This window comes from Podarcis bocagei (assembly GCF_964188305.1).
Source record: "Podarcis bocagei genome assembly, chromosome: 4".
Classification (NCBI taxonomy): Eukaryota; Metazoa; Chordata; class Lepidosauria; order Squamata; family Lacertidae; genus Podarcis; species Podarcis bocagei.
Window position 1 is genome coordinate 98242228 of NC_138128.1, and position 22786 is coordinate 98265013.

Sequence of the window (22786 nt, forward strand, 5' to 3'; positions counted from 1 at the left end):
GAACATTCCTCTTGGCTTTCCAGGCCACTTGTGGGTGAATCAGGGCCCCAGGGAGTAAAGTAAGGTGTAATATGCTTTTCCTTAACTCCCTACAAGGCTGTGAATCATTGCCTGTCCAGATGTTTATAGGAAGATGCTTTTGTCTGTCTAATTTGAGTTGTTGGCTATATTTTAAGCAGACAGTCTAAACTGCCATCTTGGACAATGATGTATTTGCCCTTCCATAACAACTTCTGGGTGAAACCTTTATGATATGTGTAGAGGACATGCTTTGGAAGAATTTAGGAATACACAAATAACTTGGAAGACCTCCAGCAAGAATCCACTGTTATATGAAAAACGCAAGCTGAAAATATTAGCCAATTAAAATAACATACTTTGCATTTGGAGAATTCAAATACAGCATGCTCTATCTCCTATTTATTCAACTGTAGCAGTTCGTTTCTGATGAAACTCTTAATTAAAAATTATTGCAGAGTCACTTTATTGTTCTCAGAGCGGGGAATTTTTAATAGGTTAAATGTAATGAGTGACATTTTTAAAAATTAATGTGCAGTGGGGAATAATGTTTTTGGGCATGTGTGGTTGTATTTAGATGCTAGAAAACTCAAAAACATAACTCGCAGCACGTGGAGGGGCTGAGGAATATGGTACCCTCCGGAGAGAGAGAAATACATTTCATCTTAACCTTCCAGCAGCACAGTGATTCCCTATTGAACACAGCAGAATGTCCTGCTGGCATTCTTCCAAAGACGTAGTAACATACAGAATTCTGTATTTCTACTTTACTTCGAAGCCCTTGTATGGGTACCTTTTGCTGTACGATGCAATTTATTTCATTAGCAATTAAAGGATAAGTATTTTATCAACACCTTCCTTAAAACATATTATTACAGTTAGGAGCTGAGATTCAAACACATTTCTGAATATCACAACCTTGTACAAATTATGACCCACCAAGCCATTTGCAGTCCATAGAATGCGAACAGTTGCTATTGGCAATGCAAAACTAGGAGATTTGTCTGTCACTTGAGATGCCACGAGGGACTGTAGCAAACGTCATAAATTTTGTGGATTCCCACACTTGCTGCTAATTAAAAAAATGTAAGAGGGTCAGTGGGAAATGTCAGAAACCATTGTGTAACGTGCCTGCTTTGGAAATTTGGAAATTTCCTTTTTCCTGTAAATGATGGGAAATGAGGTTGACATCTACTTAAGGCATTCCGCTGCCATTTAGATTTTATTAGGTAACAGAATTTTTTAAGAGTTCCTTTTAGGTCTCTTAAAAATGTAAGAATTCACCACATTTTTAATGCTTACTAAAAGGTGTGTGTATTTGTGCGTATGTGATACGGTATTTAAACCATCACCTCTTTCCTTTTGCAGACATGCTCCGCTTGACAGCAGCCAACATCCAAAGCAACTAGGCAAGCCTACAGGTGCTGGGGCCCCTACTCTTAGCAAAAGCAGAACAGTAGATACGTTGAAAACAGAGCAGCGCTTGCCTGGGAAGAGCCCGTCCTCTACAAGTTTGAGGCAGTCTAAATCAAGAACTGATTTTAAAGACGACCAGAAGCCAAGTATGATGCCCAGCTTCCTCTCGGATGCCAACCCATTTGGCGCAGTCACTTCAGTTGTAAACAAATTCAACCCCTTTGATTTGATTTCTGACTCAGACCCAGCTCAGGAAGACGCCTCAAAGAAACCGAAGCCTGCACAAAAGGAGCAGGTTAAGCCTGAGCCGCAAAAGGGACCCACCAAGCAACCAGCACAGCAACAGTCTCCGAAGGCAACAGCTCCCCAACAGGGGGCTGACAAACCAGCCCCGCAGAAAACAGGACCTTCCAAACCGGCACCGCAGGAGCAGCAGCCACAGCCACCTGGGGTGCCTAAGCAGGCTCAGAAACCAGGGCCTGGCCAAGCAAAAGGCCCACAGGCAGAAGCAGCAAAACAGCAGCCAGGGCCACCAAAAGCTCAGTCGCAGCAGCCAGAGCCTACAAAGCCTGTTCAGCAGCAGAGCTCTGTAAAGCCTTCACCGCAACAACCGGGAGCAGCAAAAGCACCCTCACAGCTACCTGATGGCGCTAAAACATCTTCCCAGGTGCCTTCTCCTGCCAAGCCAGCTGCCCAGCAAGGAACACCACCCAGCAAGCAGCCGTCTCAGCAGCCAGGAGGGCCAGCAAAGGCTGCCCCCCAGGCAGCAGGCCCCACAAAGGAACCTTCGAAGGCACCAGTCCAGCCAACTGGGCCTGCAAAGCCACCACAGCAGCAGGCAGGACCTACAAAACCTACCGGCCAACAGCCGGGACCTGAGAAACCGCCCCAACAGCAATCAGCTGCTTCATCTCAGCCTGGTGGATCAGCTCCAAAGAAAACCTTTTGCCCGCTTTGCACTACCACTGAATTGCTTCTGCACACTCCTGAGAAGGCCAATTACAATACATGTACTCAGTGTCAAACTGTAGTTTGCAGTCTGTGTGGGTTCAATCCTAATCCGCATATAACAGAGGTAAGTGAATATTTAAGCCATAAAATTGAAAAGAAGATTTAATTTCATTGAGTTTGAATGAGTCGAGAAGTTTACTTGTGCATGGCCTTTATGTGTTATGGCATCTAGATCATTGAGTTTCTGGGATCTTTGGGGAGTTTTAGCAGGGGTTCCTCATTGAGGACACTGGCAATGACAGATAAACTGCCTAAAAAGGGTGTATCTGCTGTTACTAGTCTTCCCCTGCAATACAGTGGACAATGCTGGATGTACTGTTAATATATAATTATATATATATATACACACACACACACACACATACATATACATATACATATACATATACATATACATATATATATATATACACACACACACACACACATATACATATATATATATATATATACACACACACACATATACACACACACACACATATACACATATACACGTGTGTGTGTGTGTGTGTGTGTGTGTGTGTGTGTGTGTTGTTTTTTGGTAATTTGGTCAAAGAATAAAAAGGAGAATTCCCTAGATGCCTAAATCCAGATTTTGGGACAAGTACTCTTTGGTGAGAGAGAACCCCAGCAGAGATTTAAATTCACAAAACATGCTGCAAAAAAGTGAGGAAATATAGGCTGTTAGACCTTTAAAATATCCTATTCTAAGCTGCTTCCAAAGTTCCTTACTTCCCTTGCCATAGAAAGAGACAGCACGTTCAGTGAGTTAAAAAAAGTTTACTTACAAACCCTTCAAAGGTCAGATCCATGTACTTTTCCATACAGTAGTCTCAGCTTGGAGCATCCAGCTTACTGTTAGGGTTCACATGGTGGAAGAATGAGAACCAAGAGTTTGGTATCCCTTCCTCCCAAGGTGAGGGGGTGACCTAGCTAAGCCTAGTAGGACAGCTTACTCTATGGTCTTAACCCTTTCTGGCATTAATTAGAGTTAAGCATGTTGGTTATATGAGGCTGGATAGATCCATATCTATATATCTATACCTCTGCTTGCCTTGCTGTAAAACTTTCGGTGTGACTACTGCAGGCTCTATGGTAAGATTTGTACTTGCTCTCTCTCTCTCCTCTGTGACAGCTATAAATCCCAAACTCCCCCAGTTTGTCAAATAATGATTAAAGGTTATCCTTGCGTAGTATTGTGATGTGCTTTGAACTGCCAGCTATTGACTCCGTCTGCAGTGCATGCAGCTGGCCAAGGAGGCTGGCCAAGAAGGGTGCCAAGAAGCTCTGTGGCCAAGAAACAGTTGCAACAGATCTCTGCCTGTAAACCCGAATGCACAATTCAATTTTATTTTTGCGGCTTCCGCTAGGAGATAGCGTGACACTTCTTACCAAATCAGCTGAGGAAGATATAATACTTTTGTCTAGAACAGTAACAACAAAATCCCACCATTATAGAGCTTCACTTCTTTATCTTTCATGTTACTTACTTGTCTCAGTGATCATTCAAAGGGTCCCAGGTTACAACGTAGAACATTAATATTATTAAAACAAAGCAATAGAATTCACATGAAGCATCAAAACATCAGTTATACAGTTATCACTGTACATCAGTGCAGCAGACAGACAACCAGTCATTGTACAATTGGCCCCATCTGTTCCACTGCCTTCGAAAGCCTAGGTGAAAAGTTGTGTCTTTATCTGACACTGAAAAGTAAGATAAAAAGGGAAGTAATTTTCCCAAGTGAGGTGCCACCGTGGAGAAGGCCATATCTTGTGTTACCGCACAAAGAACATCACTTAACTATGGGATAATGTTGGGAGTTACCAGAACATGAATTACTGTGGCTAAGCTAGCTCTGTCCAGGAAGGACTAAAATAGACACTCCTGGCCACTGAGACCACCTTGGCCTCAAGTGTCACACACTTATAATATATTATATTGATAAAGTTAATATATAACTGGAGTTCCACTCCTTCTTCCCATCACTCTGCTGATCAGTAGGAGGGTATGTTGTGGGGCCTTGTAATATTAGGCAATGAGCCAGGAGCAGCTTGGAGGGTGCAGATCAAAAACTTCCAAACTAGAGTTGGAAAATAAGTGCATGTTTCTTGGAGACTACGCACACTGACCAGAGAATGAATGCATTGCCTAGAGAATGTACAGAATGTAGTAAAAATATGCACATTCCCCAAGGCCAGTTGGGAATTATGCACATTGACTGGGAAATGTGCACCATTCCTTCTTCATGGGCAGATTGTATTCACTTTCTTGATGAGGCCCATTGAATGTGCACCATGGCCAACAGTTAAGCCCACAATTTACAATCCTAACATACATATATGTAAAACACCAGCATTCCAGAATGTAGGAGAGTAAGCCACTGTAAATGAGGCCTGCAGTATTGCTGTGATTGCATCTATAGTCTTCTGAGTTGTGGAGCAGGGGGCAGGTAGGAGCGCAGACCTAACTATGGCATGGCCAAGCAAACCATTTCTTAAATTCAAGAACATAAAATTATAACAGTGGTGGTCATCATAGCTGTATTGCATGAGCTTTCTAGATCAAACTTGATGACAAAAGGCCGTTTATTCTGCATCTGGCATCTTGAATGACAATTATTTAGCTTCCTCTTTAATCACAAATCTAAAATAGATTGCTACATTACACAGGGTTGCTTTGCACAAGACATGCTGCTCTACACTTAGACAAGATTGCTGTGCAATCTTAGACATTTGTTCATGCTGATAAATGTAGCATGTGAACAAGCCTTTGACAGTGGCTGCAGCTGCCAGCAATTTCTGTGATCATGGTAGACTTTTCTCCACACACTCTGATTGAAAGAATTTTTGCCGCCTGCATCCACAAATGACTGGTTCATGTGTTGCTTTGTCCACTTCAATGCATAGCCAAGAATTACGTTTGGAGAATAAAATGTCTTGCATCAATTGGCTCATAACAGTAACATTGCCCACTGTTGTACAGCGAGTGTATGTATGAATTACAAACAGTGAAAAAGCCCTCCTGGTACAATCAAGTCTGGCAGTTGTGAGGCAATTGCTGGAAAAACGTGCACCCAAACTTGCATTTAAATCATGTGCATTTCTCTCTAAACTGTACATCTCTTTCCCTAACACACACATTTTTGTATACATTCCTGAGCCAAAAACTTCATCACCAAATCTGGAGAAGTGTGCAGTCCAAAAGAAAACTGGTTTCCTATTTGTGCATTATTCCAAATCAAGTCTGTTTGCTTAGAAGTGTGGGCAGAATCACATTCTCCCTCATCCCTGTTATTCTGTAATGCAGCCAAATGCTGCCAGAACAGAGAGAAAGGTCAGTAGAGGAAATAGGAAGCCATCAGAGAAAATTGATTTTTAAATCACCAAGAAAATAAATAAACAAGTTAAATTTGGTGGTTGTGGGATGTGTGTGTGATTTCCCCTGAATTGTCCTCACCAGGCACCTGCTTTCAGTGTTGCCTGTTTTGCAGCTGTGGTGGCACTGCTTCTGGGGCTGCTTTCTTTACTGCAATGTCCCATTGTCAGTTCACGACATCCTCATCTGGCACCATGGCAAAGGAACTGCTTTGAGGGTTGTTGTTCTTACAATCCATCGGTACATAATTTTTATGAAATAAAAACAAGAGAGAAACATTTGTGATACCTACCACTAGCTTTGTTCCTACCCCCACCCCCAAATTCAAGCAACTTCGCTAACTGAGAAAGTTATTACTGGAGAGATCACTGTCTTAGTTTATAGGGAATGTAGATTTTGTTGGGTGGCAGATTATATAGGTGTTAACACAGAATAGAGCAGGACCTAGAACCTGATGCCTCTGCTGACCTGCAGATTCCTTGTAGATATTACTAAGTGCACAATGCTAAATGTAGTATGTGATCTAAAAAGACATATTAATGTATAATGTTTTGTATATAATGTATTTGTATATAGTTGTAAACCTGGTTTAAAAAGCCTAAAAGCTTATTTAAACAATCAAACAAACATCAGAAGACACAGGGCAGGAATCAGCTAATGAACCAGTCATCAGAAGCTCTTCAACAAGGACAACCACTTGTGCAATGGGGCTTTCCTTCCCCCTTCCCCATCCTGTATGCCCTTTTACCCCCTGAAATTGGCACTGGGAAGGGAGGGATTGGAAGAATCCTTAGAACAGGAGAGCAGGGACTGTTCCATCTGTCAAGCTGAATTGCTTGCAAAGATGGTGTGTTTGTCATAGCACAAAACTGAATTTGTTGTTGTTGTTGTTTAGTCATTTAGTCGTGTCTGACTCTTCATGACCCCATGGACCATAGCACGCCAGGCGCTGCTGCCTTCCACTGCCTCCCGCAGTTTGGTCAAATGCATGTTAGTAGCTTCGAGAACACTGTCCAACCATCTCATCCTCTGTCGTCCTCTTCTCCTTGTGCCCTCCATCTTTCCCAACATCAGGGTATTTTCCAGGGAGTCTTCTCTTCTCATGAGGTGGCCAAAGTATTGGAGCCTCAGCTTCAGGATCTGTCCTTCCAGTGAGCACTCAGGGCTGATTTCCTTCAGAATGGATAGGTTTGATCTTCTTGCAGTCCATGGGACTCTCAAGAGTCTCCTCCAGCACCATAATTCAAAAGCATCCATTCTTCAGTGATCAGCCTTCTTTATGGTCCAGCTCTCACTTCCATACATCACTACTGGGAAAACCATATTTAAATTCATTAAATTTCTATATTTATTAAATTTCTTCATCCAAGGACCACAGGATCACAGAGCAGCTTGCAAGAACAAAACAACATAGTAAGAAACAAAAACAATACCCCCCTCACAGTTTAAAAGGCCATAGATTGTTTAATTAGACAAAGGCCTGGGATAAGAGGAATGTTTTTGCTTGGCGCCTAAAGATATATAACGAAGATGCCAGGCAAAACTCCCTGGGGAAAGCATATTTTGTTTTTATTCCAATCCTTGTTTTTACCCATGATTTGTTCTTTACCTAGGAAAGCAATCGTTAACTCATGTTTCATACTGGGTTATGCACTCAGTGCTAAGAGATTAGAAGTGTAGGCATTGCTTTTAAGATGTTTGGACTAAGTACAGCATTTTAAATTAGGCTGTTGTTGAAAACAAAACGTTACTATAGTTGACATGCAAAAATAACAATTTAAATCAGGAGCTTGTTCTTTAAATATCTGGTTGTTATTATTTTTTTAAAAATACCCACCTTTCTATTAATTGTCCATTTATCTTAGAGTTGCCTTATGTCCAGAATTTCCCAGATATATCCAGAATACTGCACCTGCAAGCATTGTTCAGGCAGAAATTGGTAAAATGTCTGGGGAAATCCGGACATGGGAAGCCCATGTCGGCAGTGTCATTTTTGCTGATTTTCTCAGAGATAGTTCAAAAACATCCAATTTCTGTCTGGATTTCACTTTTTGAAATATGGCAACCCTAAATTATGTACCATATTGTTTACAACTAGGAATGAGGAACAATTTGTTCCATCTGCTTTTTAAAGGGAACTCACCCAATCTGAAACAAACTATCTTGCAACTCCCAGTTGACTGCATATCTCTCCAAATTTTGCAGTGCAGTTTCAGTGCGCAAAAGTGGTATTTCCTATCAAAGTTTTGTTTGAGATGCATATTTTATGATGAATGCATTGAAATGAGTATATTTTATGCAAAAAGAAAAAATGAACACAAAATGTGAATGATTTAAATGTGGTCTTTTGTGCTTCCTTTAATAAAACTCCACACAAAATGGATGGAAAGGACCTGTGCTTGCATGAGCAAGCCAGAAATGGCACAGAATTCGGAAGCCTGGTCCATCTCTGGTTGCAACAAATATATAAATGTTATGGGCTGAGGAACTGCAGTTGCATATATCTAAATAGCACTTTAATTTCTAGTTCATGTTAATTAGAAAGCATCTAGAGGATGAAAATGAAACAGCAACTATATAAACCATTGTGCAAAATATTATTTCAATCTGTGAGGAATATGTCATCTATCAGGCTATTCCATTTTGGACACCATCTTCCTGTCTCTAGGCAGACATACTATTTCACAGGGGAATGCATCACATTAAAACTAGAACTAAAACTGTAATTTTGAGATTGCTTGATTACATACATATGGAAGAGGCCATCTGAATTTCATATCAATCCATGCATAAATATAGCTACTGCATATATGTGCTGTTAAGTAGATGAATTGGTTTCACACAGAGATATCCATTTTGTAGCACCCTGCTTGTGGTTAGCTGGAATGAAATATTCAACGCAGCAATAGAGAAATTAAAATAATAATTTATTTGTCAGACAAATAAATGAGAGACACAGTGGTATATGGTTACCAAAGCTCTTCCCACTCCAGCCCTGATGGCCAGCACTTATATTTCCTCAGCCCAGCCCCCTTGCTCCTCCTTTGGCTGCCTCTGTCCAATCAGCCTGGTTGAAATTCCTATTGGCTGTTTGCTAGAACCAATCATAAAAGATACACCCATTTCCTATTACCTTTTATGGGAGACAAAGAGCTATATTTCCTTCTATCTATAAATGGCAAACAAGTAGCCATATATCTTACATTTGCCTCGACCAGGCACCTTAATTACCAGATAACCTTTGGCCCCTGTTGCCCTATTCACTGCAAAACAGATGGCTAAAGCAGATGGTGCATGGTTTTTAATTTTTATCTTAAAGAGATCTTGGGTTCACCTTCTCACACACCATCAATGAAATAAGAATCTAACATAAGAATCTAACATTTCTTACTTTCTAAATCCTTTGCATAATTACATTTAAGCCAATATATTTCATATATAACATATATAGATTTTAAAAATAAAAGGAACTTAATAAAAACACTTTCGGTTTACAACCCTTCTTTCCCTAGCCAGCTGCTGTTTCTATTAGCTCTTGCCCTTTTTAACCTTATGAAAATATGGCTTGAGTCTTCTGTTAAACAATAAAACTTACTATTTACCAACTCTTAATTGTGTCTTTGCGGCTTGATTGTATTCTGTAATTTGTATGGTCAGTGTGACCTTTTGCTCCCAGCCTGTAATTTCCTTTTACAACCCTGAGGTGCTCGTCTCCTGCTTATAGATCAGTGGGGCCCTGTTTAGGAAGATAAACATCTGCCAAAGCACCCAGCTGGTTTCTGCCTGGCATGAGAGATACAAAACATTTACAAATATATATATTTTTAAGCTCATTTTAAAAATGCAGGTCTTGATCAGATGCCTCAATTTCTTGATCATGCAAGGTAACCTCACACAGACATGCAGTGCCTATTTTCTTGCCCCTAGATTAGAACTCTGATGTTTCCTTGAAAATCAGGATTGGAGTATTGGAAAGGGAATCAGTTACCCACTAGGGGAGAGTGGTTATGTAAGCTTTCAGAATACTTAGAATTAGCCAAATTGACAGACATAATAAGACAAAAACCAAAAAGTGAAGTTAAAAAAGAATGGGAGTGCCTAAAGGAACACCTCAAAAGTCAAGGTTTGAGGACAGAAATCTGGCTGAGTCTGGAATAACCTTGTGAAGTGAAAGGATAAGAAAGAAGGATTTATATCTAGATGTTGGGATAGAGATGATAAGGAAATCAGGAAGACACAATGAGAGATAAAGGAGGTGCTGTGAGATTGGTGGAAGTCAATGTTTGTTGTTGTTTTTATAGTGTTTATATTATTAACTTGTAAGATATTATATTATTAACTTGTAAGATATGGATTTGTTTTTGTTTTTTTAGTTGTTGCTTTTTTAGTTTTTTGAATGTTGGTTTTTGTGTGTTGTGTATTGTTATTTTTCAATATTTTTCATGGTGTTGTTGTTGTGTGGAAAATACTAATAAAATTTATTTAATTAAATTAAATTTTAAAAAAAGAAAATCATGATTGGGGAGAAGCATGGATAAGTGACTCACTATAGTGGAATGTTTATGATGATTCTAGTTGTAGTTCCCAGGTAGGATTCCAGAAGACAATCTGGCAGACTTATCCATCTTTGTTATTGTCCTAGACTTAACAGGACATAAACCTCTTTGGGATGAATTAATCATTTATCTTTTTATTTATAGGAATGTTTATAGATAGCTTCTTCCTAAAAACATGCCGTTGGTGAGCAAAATATATAACAAGTACATTAAAACAATGCCCAAAATGTGTCAAAATTTTTCATTGTCTGTTCTTTAGGAAAAAGCATAGGGGAATTAGATACTTCCACCAATCAGGTTGCCTTCTGATTACAGGATATTGTGGAAGATGCTTTGTTAGCCCCTCTCAGTATATTTTCATAATACTTATATTATGGTGGTTCTAGCATGCACCGGGTAAACTGTTGCATTATCATCATTTAAGTCAGTTTGTATCCTGAAGTATGAAACCAAACTGGTCAAAAGTCTTTCTCTGGAACCGTTTGCAAGTGGGTTGAAGGATATGAACTCCACCAAACCACTTGTTGTGTATGGTTTGAAATCCTATATACAAGTGAGCGAGAGAAGATAGCCATCCCTGTTATAGGCAGACCTGTGGCCAGAGTTTTATTGAAAGAAACTTAAGACTTCTTGCAGAAAAACCAGTGGAAGTATATTTATAGGGAGCCTCTCTGCCCATTATGTCTCTCTTGCCTATAACAAAAATATTAAAATATAAAACCCAGGCAAGAGAAATGAACACACCACTAGCTTTTGCCTGCCACTCTTCATCACAACAGCTATCCTGTAGCTAATTTCTGTTGCCTGCTTTCCAATTCGTAAAACGAGAAATGACACAGCTCAGTCCTAACAGAGAGGACATAATCTCAGTTACAAGCTGACTCTCTAATCCTAGATTTATAGTCAATTGATAGGGTTATTAATTGGTGAAGCCTGCAGGTACAGGAAAACAGAGTACCAGCTAATTCATGCTATGGGAACTATAAAGCCCTGACATGGAAAAGAAGTTCCAGGGCTGGGGTCTTGGTGTCTGGCCAGCTTAGTTTAGATGAAGCCTAAACTACCATCTGTAGTACATACCATTGTCTGACTCCTGTTCCTGCAAAGGAGATATATACCATGCTTTCAGCTGTGTATATGGTACAGATGTGGGTCTGATGCCACACCATAATGCTCATTTAGGCTCCTTTGAACCAGCTAGCTGCACCTTTCATCTTGATGTGGTTGTACATCCCAGCCCAGAGCTAATGGTTGCCTCAAGTGGATAGTTGCTCATGACAAAAGATGAATACAATCCACTTTCATTGGACTGTATTTTTAAAAGCAAAGGCAGGCTAATTTTCATGTAAAACCCCACCTGGATTCCCCCCCCCGTTTATTTATTCCTCTCTTTGTGCACCAAAATGCTTCCAAAATGTTGTGCTTCGCCTAGCTTTCCATGCCATCTTTCATCCCATTTGACCTTCTTCATCTGATGCAAAGCAATCACTTGAATTTGTCCCCTCAGAGATTTGTTTCTAACTGACCATATATTGCATAGGGCCTGTAGAGCAGTGATCCCCAACCTTGGGCCTCCAGCTGTTTTTGGACTACAACTCCCATCATCACTCGCTAGCAAGGCCAGTGGTCAAGGATGATGGGAATTGTAGTCCAAAAACAGCTGGAGGCCCAAGGTTGGGGAACACTGCTGTAGAGGACTCCTTGGCGTATTGTCTTTTTTTTAAATACATTTTTATTAAAGTTTCACAAATTTTAAACAGACACAAAAACACAAACAAAATCAACATAAATAACAACCATACTTTAAAAAGGCTTCTTCGCGGGTCGGGGGGCGCAAATGGTGCCCGCCGAGTCACCAAGTCCACAGGCTTCAGCGCCTGTGGTTTCTGAGGGTCCCCGCGTCGCCGCCGCGGCAGGACCCGTCTTCCACAGAGCCGATTTCCTCTGGAGCTCGGAGGGAATCTGCCATTAGCCTTTCGCGCTAACCCGGAAGTCCCCTTGGCGTATTGTCAGGCAGCCAGCCTGGGAGCTATGCATGCATGAGGCCAGCATCTCATGTATTCAATGGAGGGCCTTCTGGCGGTTCTCCCACTGCGAGAAGCAAACGATTACAACTACCCTGTGATGTTCGGATGTATACTTTTAATACATAGTAATAATGCATTAAATCCACACCGCTAGAGCTATCAGCTGCAGTCATTCATGTGCACCAGTGTGACTGTTGCTTAGCAACAGCAACTTACTACTACAGTGAGATCATGTGATCTGGAATTTAATCACTGGCAGGAAGTGTAGTAGATTCCATTTTAGGTCAGACAGGTTAATCTCTCAAATCCCAGTATTAATCCTCTTGCTGGCTGAAGCACATATGACACATATATTTTTAACCCTTATGTTCATTGTATTGTTTTGCAATTCCCTCCCCACTGTATTGTCTTTGGAAATGTGTGGCTGGGAGAAGTGCAGGACTTAGGACTGGTCTACCCATGAGGCAAGATAAGGCAACTGCTTCAGGCGACAGGATCCCCAGGGCCAGCAGATCTGGCCTCCAAGGAATGCATCAGCAGCTTCTGCTACCTTTGCTGCGAGGGTAGCAGCAGCTTCAGCATACTCCTTGGAGGCTGGCTCTGCCCCCTTCTGCTGCCTCTCTGGCTGCCTCTTGGCAAATAGGAGGTTCTGCTGGTACACTTCCACCCTTGGTTCTGATGTAGATTTTCATTTACCTCTTCTTCCCTGGCCGGTGGTGGTGGGAGAGGACATTTTGTGGTCTGCTTCAGGTACCAAAATCTCTTGGGCTTGCACTGGCAGGACTTCTTTCTTTTTTATGACTTGAGGGTACTCAATACATCTCATGTGTGCCATAGACATGGGAGATGAATGTTACTCTCAGATTATGGATGAAGATGAAGGTGGAAAAGTTTTTTCTCTCTGGGCAGTTCTTATCAAACACAAAAGCAAGAGCAGATTGGTTTGCAGTATATGTTAACTTAAAGCTACCACAGGTGTTTTTCATTTTGTATTAAGGGTGTTAAGGTGCCACACCTTACTTGTGCGGTAGTTGTCTTCTTTAACATTTCAGTATTCAGATACTACCACTGAAATATTTGGAAGGAATTTTGTGCTGAAAGTAGAAGTTTCAATGGGATTAATTAAGTCAGAATGAATGTCACACTATATCTAAAATTTTGAAGAAGCAAAAGATTTATTTCATAGAATCATAGAATCATAGAATCATAGAGTTGGAAGAGACCACAAGGGCCATCGAGTCCAACCCCCTGCCAAGCAGGAAACACCATCAGAGCACTCCTGACATATGGTTGTCAAGCCTCTGCTTAAAGACCTCCAAAGAAGGAGACTCCACCACACTCCTTGGCAGCAAATTCCACTGTCGAACAGCTCTTACTGTCAGGAAGTTCTTCCTAATGTTTAGGTGGAATCTTCTTTCTTGTAGTTTGGATCCATTGCTCCGTGTCCGCTTCTCTGGAGCAGCAGAAAACAACCTTTCTCCCTCCTCTATGTGACATCCTTTTATATATTTGAACATGGCTATCATATCACCCCTTAACCTCCTCTTCTCCAGGCTAAACATGCCCAGCTCCCTTAACCGTTCCTCATAAGGCATCGTTTCCAGGCCTTTGACCATTTTGGTTGCCCTCCTCTGGACACGTTCCAGTTTGTCAGTGTCCTTCTTGAATTGTGGTGCCCAGAACTGGACACAGTACTCCAGGTGAGGTCTGACCAGAGCAGAATACAGTGGCACTATTACTTCCCTTGATCTAGATGCTATACTCCTATTGATGCAGCCCAGAATTGCATTGGCTTTTTTAGCTGCCGCGTCACACTGTTGGCTCATGTCAAGTTTGTGGTCAACCAAGACTCCTAGATCCTTTTCACATGTACTGCTCTCAAGCCAGGTGTCACCCATCTTGTATTTGTGCCTCTCATTTTTTTTGCCCAAGTGCAATACTTTACATTTCTCCCTGTTAAAATTCATCTTGTTTGTTTTGGCCCAGTTCTCTAATCTGTCAAGGTCGTTTTGAAGTGTGATCCTGTCCTCAGGGGTGTTAGCCACCCCTCCCAGTTTGGTGTCATCTGCAAATTTGATCAGGATGCCCTTGAGTCCATCATCCAAATCGTTGATAAAGATGTTGAATAAGACCGGGCCCAAGACAGAACCCTGTGGCACCCCACTAGTCACTCTTCTCCAGGATGAAGAGGAACCATTGATGAGCACCCTTTGGGTTCGGTCAGTCATCCAGTTACAAATCCACTGAGTGGTAGCATAGTCAAGACCACATTTTACCAGTTTCTTTACAAGAATATCATGGGGCACCTTGTCAAATGCCTTGCTGAAATCAAGGTAGGCTACATCCACTGCGTTCCCTTCATCTACCAGGCTTGTAATTCTGTCAAAAAACGAGGTCAGGTTAGTCTGACATGACTTATTTTTCAGAAATCCATGCTGACTATTGGTGATCACAGCATTCCTTTCTAGGTGCTCACAGACTGTTTGCTTAATGATCTGCTCCAGAATCTTCCCTGGTATTGATGTCAGACTGACTGGGCGGTAATTATTTGGGTCCTCTCTTTTCCCCTTTTTGAAAATAGGGACAACATTTGCCCTCCTCCAGTCTGCCGGGACTTCGCCTGTTCTCCAGGAATTCTCAAAGATGACTGCCAGTGGTTCTGAGATCACATCTGCCAGTTCTTTTAATACTCTTGGATGCAGTTCATCTGGCCCTGGAGACTTGAATACATCTAAACTGGCCAAGTATTCTTGTACTATCTCCTTAGTTATTCTGGGCTGTGTTTCCTTTGCTGAATCATTTGCTCCAAATTCTTCAGGTCGGGCATTGTTTTCCTTATCGGAAAAGACTGAGGCAAAGAAGGCATTGAGGAGTTCAGCCCTTTCTGTGTCCCCTGTTTGCATTTCACCATCTTCTCCTCTGAGTGACCCCACTGTTTCTTTGCTCTTCCTTTTGCTACGAACATACCCATAGAAGCCTTTTTTGTTGCTTTTAACCTCTCTAGCAAGCCTGAGTTCATTCTGTGCTTTAGCTTTTCTGACTTTGTGTCTACACGTGCTGGCTATTTGTTTGAATTCCTCTGTGGTGGTTTCCCCCCTTTTCCTTTTTTGTACACATCCTTTTTTAATCTTAACTCAGTTAAAAGTTCTTTAGATAGCCACCCTGGCTTCTTTAGGCACCTTCCATGTTTCCGTCTCATTGGTATTGCCTGACGTTGTGCTTTTAGTATCTCCCTCTTAACAAACTCCCAGCCATCATGAACTCCCTTTCCTTTTAGTATTACTGTCCATGGGATCTCACCCAGCACTTCCCTAAGTTTTATGAAGTCGGCTTTCTTAAAGTCAAGAAATTGAGTCCTAGTATGCTTGGCTGCTCCTTTCCGCTGTATAGTAAACTTCAGAAGAGCATGATCACTCGCGCCTAATGATCCTTCCACTTCTACCCCACTAACCAGATCATCAATATTGGTTAGGACCAGATCTAAAATGGCTGTTCCTCTTGTTGCTTCTCCCACTTTCTGGACAATGAAGTTGTCTGCAAGGCCAGTGAGGAATCTGTTTGACCTTATGCTCTTGGCTGAGTTTGACATCCAACAAATATCCGGGTAATTGAAGTCCCCCATTACTACTATCTCCCTTCCTTTTGCATGCTTGGCCATCTGTTCCAGGAAGGCATCATCTATGTCCTCCGTTTGGCTTGGGGATCTATAGTAAACTCCCACAATGAGGTCCCTGTTATTCTTCTCTCCCTTAATTTTGACCCAAATGCTCTCACTTTGGCTTTGAGGTTCTAAATCTTGGATCTCTTCACAGGTATACACATCCCTGACATATAACGCCACTCCTCCTCCTTTCTTGTCTGGTCTGTTTCTCTGAAATAGATTGTATCCCCCCATTATTACATTCCAATCGTGGGACTTATTCCACCAGGTTTCAGTGATGCCTATTATGTCATATTTAGTTTGCTGTACCAAGAGCTCAAGCTCATCTTGTTTATTTCCCATGCTTTGCGCATTAGTGTACAGACATTGAAGTCCATTAATCATTCCCCCGTGTCTCTTATTTAAGGATTTTTTCCTCCCACCACTAGGTCTGCGTGCTGTTTGCTCCATTTGGTCTATGACATTTGGATGATCATCTTCATCAATTGATAGGCTCCTACCTTCAGGAGCACTGTCTCCCTCCCCCACATTAGTCAGTTTAAAGCCCTCCTGATGAGGTTTCTGAGATTTTTGGCAAAAACATTTCTCCCAACTGTTGTGAGGTGCAGCCCATCGCTTGCCAGAAGTCCATCTTCAAGAAACTGCAGTCCGTGATCTAAGAATCCAAACCGTTCCTGTTTACACCATCTGCGAAGCCAGCTGTTCACTTCCACTATTTTTCCCTCTCTCCCTGGGCCACGTCGTTCAACTGGAAGGAGAGATGAGATGACAATTTGTGCATTTAGTTGCTTCAATTTCCTGCCGAGAGCCTCGTAGTCTCTTTTGATCTTCTGGAGGCTATTGCTTGCAGTGTCATTGGTTCCCACATGAACCAAGAGGAAGGGGTATTTGTCAGTGGGTTTTATGATTCCTTGCAGTCGTTCAGTTACATCTTGGATCTTAGCCCCGGGGAGACAGCACACTTCCCGAGACATCTTGTCAGGCCCACAAATCACTGCTTCTGTTCCCCTCAGTAGGGAATCCCCTATCACCACTACACGCCTCCTCTTAGGTTTGGTCGGGGTTCTTCTATGAGCTGTCCGTTCCAAGGTCGCCTGCACATTCCCTGAGGACTGACTTTGCTGCTCGTCTTCATTTACCTGATCGACAGAAATGAGGGAGAGATCCTCAAATGGAGTCTGCTCTTCGTCTTCCATGCTAGGGGAGAGGACCTCAAAGCGATTGTGTAATTCAGTATACCTGAAGGAGCGTCTCCACCCGCATCAGTCTGCCCGGACGCTGAGGTCCAGCGCCGAGGGCCTTCTGGCGGTTCCCTCACTGCGAGAAGCAAAGCTACAGGGAACCAGGCAGAGGGCCTTCTCGGTAGTGGCGCCCGCCCTGTGGAACGCCCTTCCAGCAGATGTCAAAGCGATAAACAACTACCTGACATTCAGGAGACATCTTAAGGCAGCCCTGTTCAGGGAAGTTTTTAACGTGTGACATTTTACTGTATTTTTGGTTTTTATGGAAGCCGCCCAGAGTGGCTGGGGAGGCCCAGCCAGATGGGCGGGGTATAAATAATAAATTATTATTATAAATTATTATTATTATTCTAAATAATCAGAACGAACCCTGGGCCTCCTACTTCTTTGAGTCACGTTTCTCCATATATCCGGCTCCTGTGTTGGTGAACTAGCCTCCTTCTCAGGGGAGTCCCCTGTCTCCTGTAAAGGTCCCCTGTCCCCTGTAAAGACCTATTTAATATGGTCTTTGAGTGTTTAGTTATAGGAGTTGCATTTTCTTTTCAGTCTGTCCCTTAAAATCAGAGATATCAGTTTTAGAGCTGGATTTAGAGCTTTATGTAGTTTTTCATTAGATGACAAATAACATGAGGGGAAATGTAAATCACACATCTGTGCAAAACACATAATGAGGAGTGGGTTATGTCTGCCCAAGTTGTTTATTTTATTTATCTAAATCCTTATCTGCACTGTTTGGTACAAAGCCAAACAAATTATAAAATTGTGGTTATTGAGCAGATGAGAAATTCATTCATGAGAAATTCATCAGCTGACATGCAGCAGTTATCGGCGGGGATGCAGTAATCATACTGCTAAAATATATTTAAAAAATAAAAAAATGTCCAGTAGTACCTTAGAGACCAACTAAGTTTGTTCTTGGTATAAGCTTCCATGTGCGTTCACACTTCTTCAGATACACTGAAACGGAAGTCACCAGACCCTTATATATAGTGGGAGGGTGGGGTGGGGTTTTTCTCAGAAGGGTAGTAGGAGATGGGTGATTGACTCAATGGATATGGTAAACCTGTTGACAACTGTTAATGACAGCAATTACTCCTACAGGAGAAAGCAATGGATAATATGTAATGAGACAGGAATCTAATATCTCTATTAAGACCAGGTCTCTCCATAGTTTTCAGTTTGGTGATAAGTTGTAATTCAGCAACTTCTCTTTTCAAGTCTGTTTCTGAAATTCTTTTGTAATAAGACAGCTGCTTTGAGATCCTGTACTGAGTGTCCTGGAGACTGAAGTGTTCTCCTACTGGTTTCTGTGTCTTGTGATTCCTGATGTCAGATTTATGTCCATTTATCCTTTGGGGTAGGGTTTGGCCTGTTTGTCCAATATAGAGAGCTGAAGGGCACTGCTGGCATTTGATGGCATACACAATGTTAGAAGATGGGCAATTAAATAGGCCTGGGATGGTATGTTTGATGTTGTTGGGTCCGGTGATGGTGTTGTCTGGGTGTATGTGGCAGCAAAGTTGTCATCTGGGTTTATTGTAGGCTCTGGTGCCAGTGTCCATGCTAAAGTAATTTGTAAACTTTAAAAGGAGAATGTGGATGTGATCAGCTGGGCTACTCTCCCATTTAAAACATGTGAACAGGATGTTTTCACTATTTGTGATGTGATTCTATCTGGCTATTTAATCTTTTTCATTCTCTCACAGATTAAAGAATGGCTTTGTTTAAACTGCCAGATGCAGAGAGCTTTAGGCGGCGATTTGGCTCCAGGTCCTGGCCCTAGACCACAGCCCTCTGCACCCAAGCAAAAGATGCCTGCGCCAACTGCAGCAAGCAAACCGGTTTCCCAGCCACAGCAATCGACACAGAAGAAAGATGTTCCTCTAAAACCTGATGTTACCCAGTCACCTGAACACAAAAAGCCACCAACACAAATAAAGCAGCCAACCGTGCCCAGTTCTCCTCCTGCAAAACCAAAACTTCCCCCTGCTGAAACTCAGCCAACAGAACCGGCCCCCAAATCTGACCAGGCCAAGCAGCCATTGGTTGAAGACAAACAGAAGCAAGCTCAGAAACCCACAAGCGATACTGTGCCTACACCACCATCAGATACCAAACAAGATTCACCCGGCCCGAAAGCCACACTCGCTCAACAGAAAGTGGCACAGACTCAGAGATCGGAGCCTGCTAAGTCGTCTCAAGACACACCTTCGTCTGTAGATAAAGCTGCTCCTCCAGATTCCAAAACTTCATCTCAAGTGTCTCGTCAGAAGTCGGATCCCAAACTTGTTCCTCAGCCTCAACCTGGGTTGGATTCTAAGGCTCAGAAGGTAGGCGAACCAGGTGAGGTGAAAGAAGACCCTAAGAAAAGGCAACCGCAGGCGGCTCCTAAGCCAGATGCCAAGCAGGCTCCCAAAGGGCAACAAGGCACCACGGGGCCCAAACCCACCCAAGCTCAGCCACAAGCTCAGCAACCTCCCAAAGCCCCAGAGCAATCTAGATTATTCAGTCTTAACATAGGAGGCATCACAGATGCTCCCAAACCGCAGCCAACAACCCCTCAAGAAAGAGTCACCGGGAAGCTCTTTGGATTTGGTGCTTCAATTTTCAACCAGGCTTCCAATTTAATCTCTACAGCAGGGCAGCCAGGAGCTCAACCGCAGGGTCCTCCATCTGGGTCCCCCTCAAAGCAGCCGCCTTCAGCACAGCCTCCTGCCCCACAAAAAGATACCCGCCAATCCCAGCCATCTCCCAAAGCAACACCTGTGAAGAAAGAAACAAGGCCTCCTGTGGCAGAAAAACCAGAGCCACCCAAAGCTGATGGCGGCTCCGCTGTTAAGGAAACAGACGCTGGGAAGAAGGCTTTGCCTGCCAAAGACATCAAGCCTCCAGCTGTTGAAGCTAAGCAAAGTGCCGAGGCACCAAAAACGGAGCCTCCTTCGCAGCCAGCGTCTTCTTGTCCTCTCTGTAAAACTGAGCTAAATGTTGGTTCTAAGGATCGTCCCAACTATAATACATGTACTGAATGCCATAACGTCGTGTGCAATCTCTGTGGATTTAACCCAATGCCGCACATAACTGAGGTAGGCAATATTTTATTTTGCATTAATATTTTTGTGAACCACTGTTTTGTAAGCCTTGAATACGGAAGAACATTTGATCGGTCTTCCTGGGAGTAAGCGCCATTCAGTTCAGTGTAGAATGTTTCCAAGTAGGCATGCATACCATTGCACTGTAAGTATGTGGGCTTGCTAGCCTATCTTTTTGTGTGTTTGCTTTTTTTTATAAAGTTTTTAATATCTATATACGATTTCACTGTGAAGTTTGAACAAATGTGTAAATACAGAGGAGAAAAAGGCTACACTTAGGGACTATATTATCTTCTGTAATTTGCTCTGTGGATATTTCTGCCAGGCTGGGATGGCAAGAGTGTTTGCTTTAGATTCACTTACCACAAGACTGGGTGACGGATGCCTGCAGTTTATTTACTTACTTGTCTGATGTCTTTCCAATTTCAGCATAGTGCTTGAAAAAGTGACATGTAGAACAGCTTCCTGTGTTTTTCCACTTCTTGCATTTTGCATCTTACTTTTTGTGTTTGGGAAATGTTGTAGATGGTAAGCAAAATACCGTCTTGTAAAATGAACTTCCTGCTTCCAACTGAGGAAGTTTTTTGTTTTGTTTTTTAAGAATAAATTTGATACATCTTTCCTAGATTTTGAAGCTAAATATGACTGGCAGCTTTGCAGCTATTATTGGTAGAAGCCAATTTGAAAGTCCCCTTATGGTCTTGCAGCCCCTTAACAGTATCCTGTTTTTCTTCTGCTAATTCTGGTTTGATCTCTTTGGCTTTGTCATTGTCCTGGTTTGGGTTGACCATTGAGTAGCTGAATATGTTTAATTTAAATCTTGTGGGATTTGTTTTGCAGAACGTTGGTTGATCTTTGATTACATATGGTTTGGGAAACACCCAAAGACTTTGGCGCAGAAGTGTGTGATCTCTGAGTTAGAAGATATTATGCCTTAAACAGAGCATGTACCCTTTCTTTCATCAGCTAGTTTAGAGCCACTGTACCTGGAAGCAAAGAAACAGGAACAACAGCTGACTTCTTCAGCACATCCTTCCGTAAGCCTAAGGCTGGCACATGAGAGAGAACAAAGATGTATTATTCTCACCAGTGAGATGTCATTGTCCATTTGTAGCAGGACAGGAAACAACCTCTATGAAGAAAAACAGAAAAAGATTCTGAGCTGATGTAAAACACAAATGTTGATTTACATGTCAGCTCAGAGCCTATTGTTTAATGGCTTCCATAGAAAATAAGAGGTTTTAGTTTCTGATTAACCCAACCATCTGATTTATATTTACCTTAATGCCAGGTTCTCTAAAAAGTAAACAGCTGACAATTTAATAAATGAGAATTTATAGATTTCAAAGGCCCATAGGGTCATATGTACTCTGATGGATTATCATGAATCTTAGCCAATGTTCTTACCCAATGATTCGCCCAGCGGGGAGGAGCACTGTTTACTAACTCCTTAATTAGCCATCCTGTGGACTTGCAGTGAAGGTAGTTCTATTTTTAGTACACGTGGAAGGAGAAAGCACAGGAGCTGCAGATGCTCACAAATGAAGCACCGTAGCAGTGACCATTTTGTGCAGTGATGCCAATGGAAACCTAAAGAATATTGACTTTGTGTGGTTTATAAGTTGATTAATTTCAGTTTGGGGTTTGGAGGGTTGGGTTCCCTGCTGGGAAGATGTTTGAACATGCATTCTAGTTGCGGCTGTTGTTGCTGATGACCGTGATGATGATAAGAATCATATTAGGGGGAAATTGCACAATAAAAACTAAAGGGGAAATCTAACTGTCGGTAGATTACAGGGATAGGAAAAATCTAACTTGCCTGTGACAGGTTGGTGAGGAGAATGTTTTATTCCTTAAAACAAAACCTAGCTAACAAAATGCCCCACGGACCATTGATGTAGTGCAGTGCGTGATCCAGAGGCGTCAAGGATTAGTTTAAAAGGATGAAATCTCAAGAACCAAATTTGAAATCTATTGTGGGTTTCATTATTATTATTTTTTAAAGGCAGGTTTTTGTTAAGACACCACTTCCCCTGCTTGTGACAAGGCAGCAAGGGACTCTTCCTCAGGCTTCCAGTGCAAGTAAAGAACCCAAGTCATAATTGACGTGAGTTGAGCTGGCACTGCTGTTAGCTGCTGGGTTCATGCTGCTGCCTTTAGGCCACAGAAGAAGCTGGAGTGGAAGTGGTGAGGCTATCATGATCGCATATTTATGATTACATATTTATGATTACATATTTATTTAAACCCCGCCTTATTCAGGGCGGCTTACAGGTAAAATGAGAACAGCAAAAACATTGGGGGGAAACTAATAATTAAAAAACAAGTAATCAGTACAATTGTTCATCTCCTTATCTATGATCTATTAAACACAATCTGATTTTA

General features: G+C 42.0%; 1 protein-coding gene across 6 annotated transcripts in view; it reads left to right on the plus strand.

Annotated features, from left to right (window-relative positions):
- PCLO (piccolo presynaptic cytomatrix protein) overlaps positions 1–22786 on the plus strand; it is a 239349-nt gene that overhangs the window by 25572 nt on the left and 190991 nt on the right. For all 6 annotated transcript variants that reach the window (XR_014007552.1, XM_081191441.1, XM_081191442.1 and 3 more), the window contains exons 2-3: positions 1387–2509; positions 19019–20395. Coding sequence is in view for 5 of the 6 variants with exons in the window: in XM_081191445.1 (XP_081047571.1) it covers positions 1387–2509; positions 19019–20395 (2500 nt within the window). In the remaining variant the exon portion in view is untranslated. The remainder of the gene's footprint in view (positions 1–1386; positions 2510–19018; positions 20396–22786) is intronic.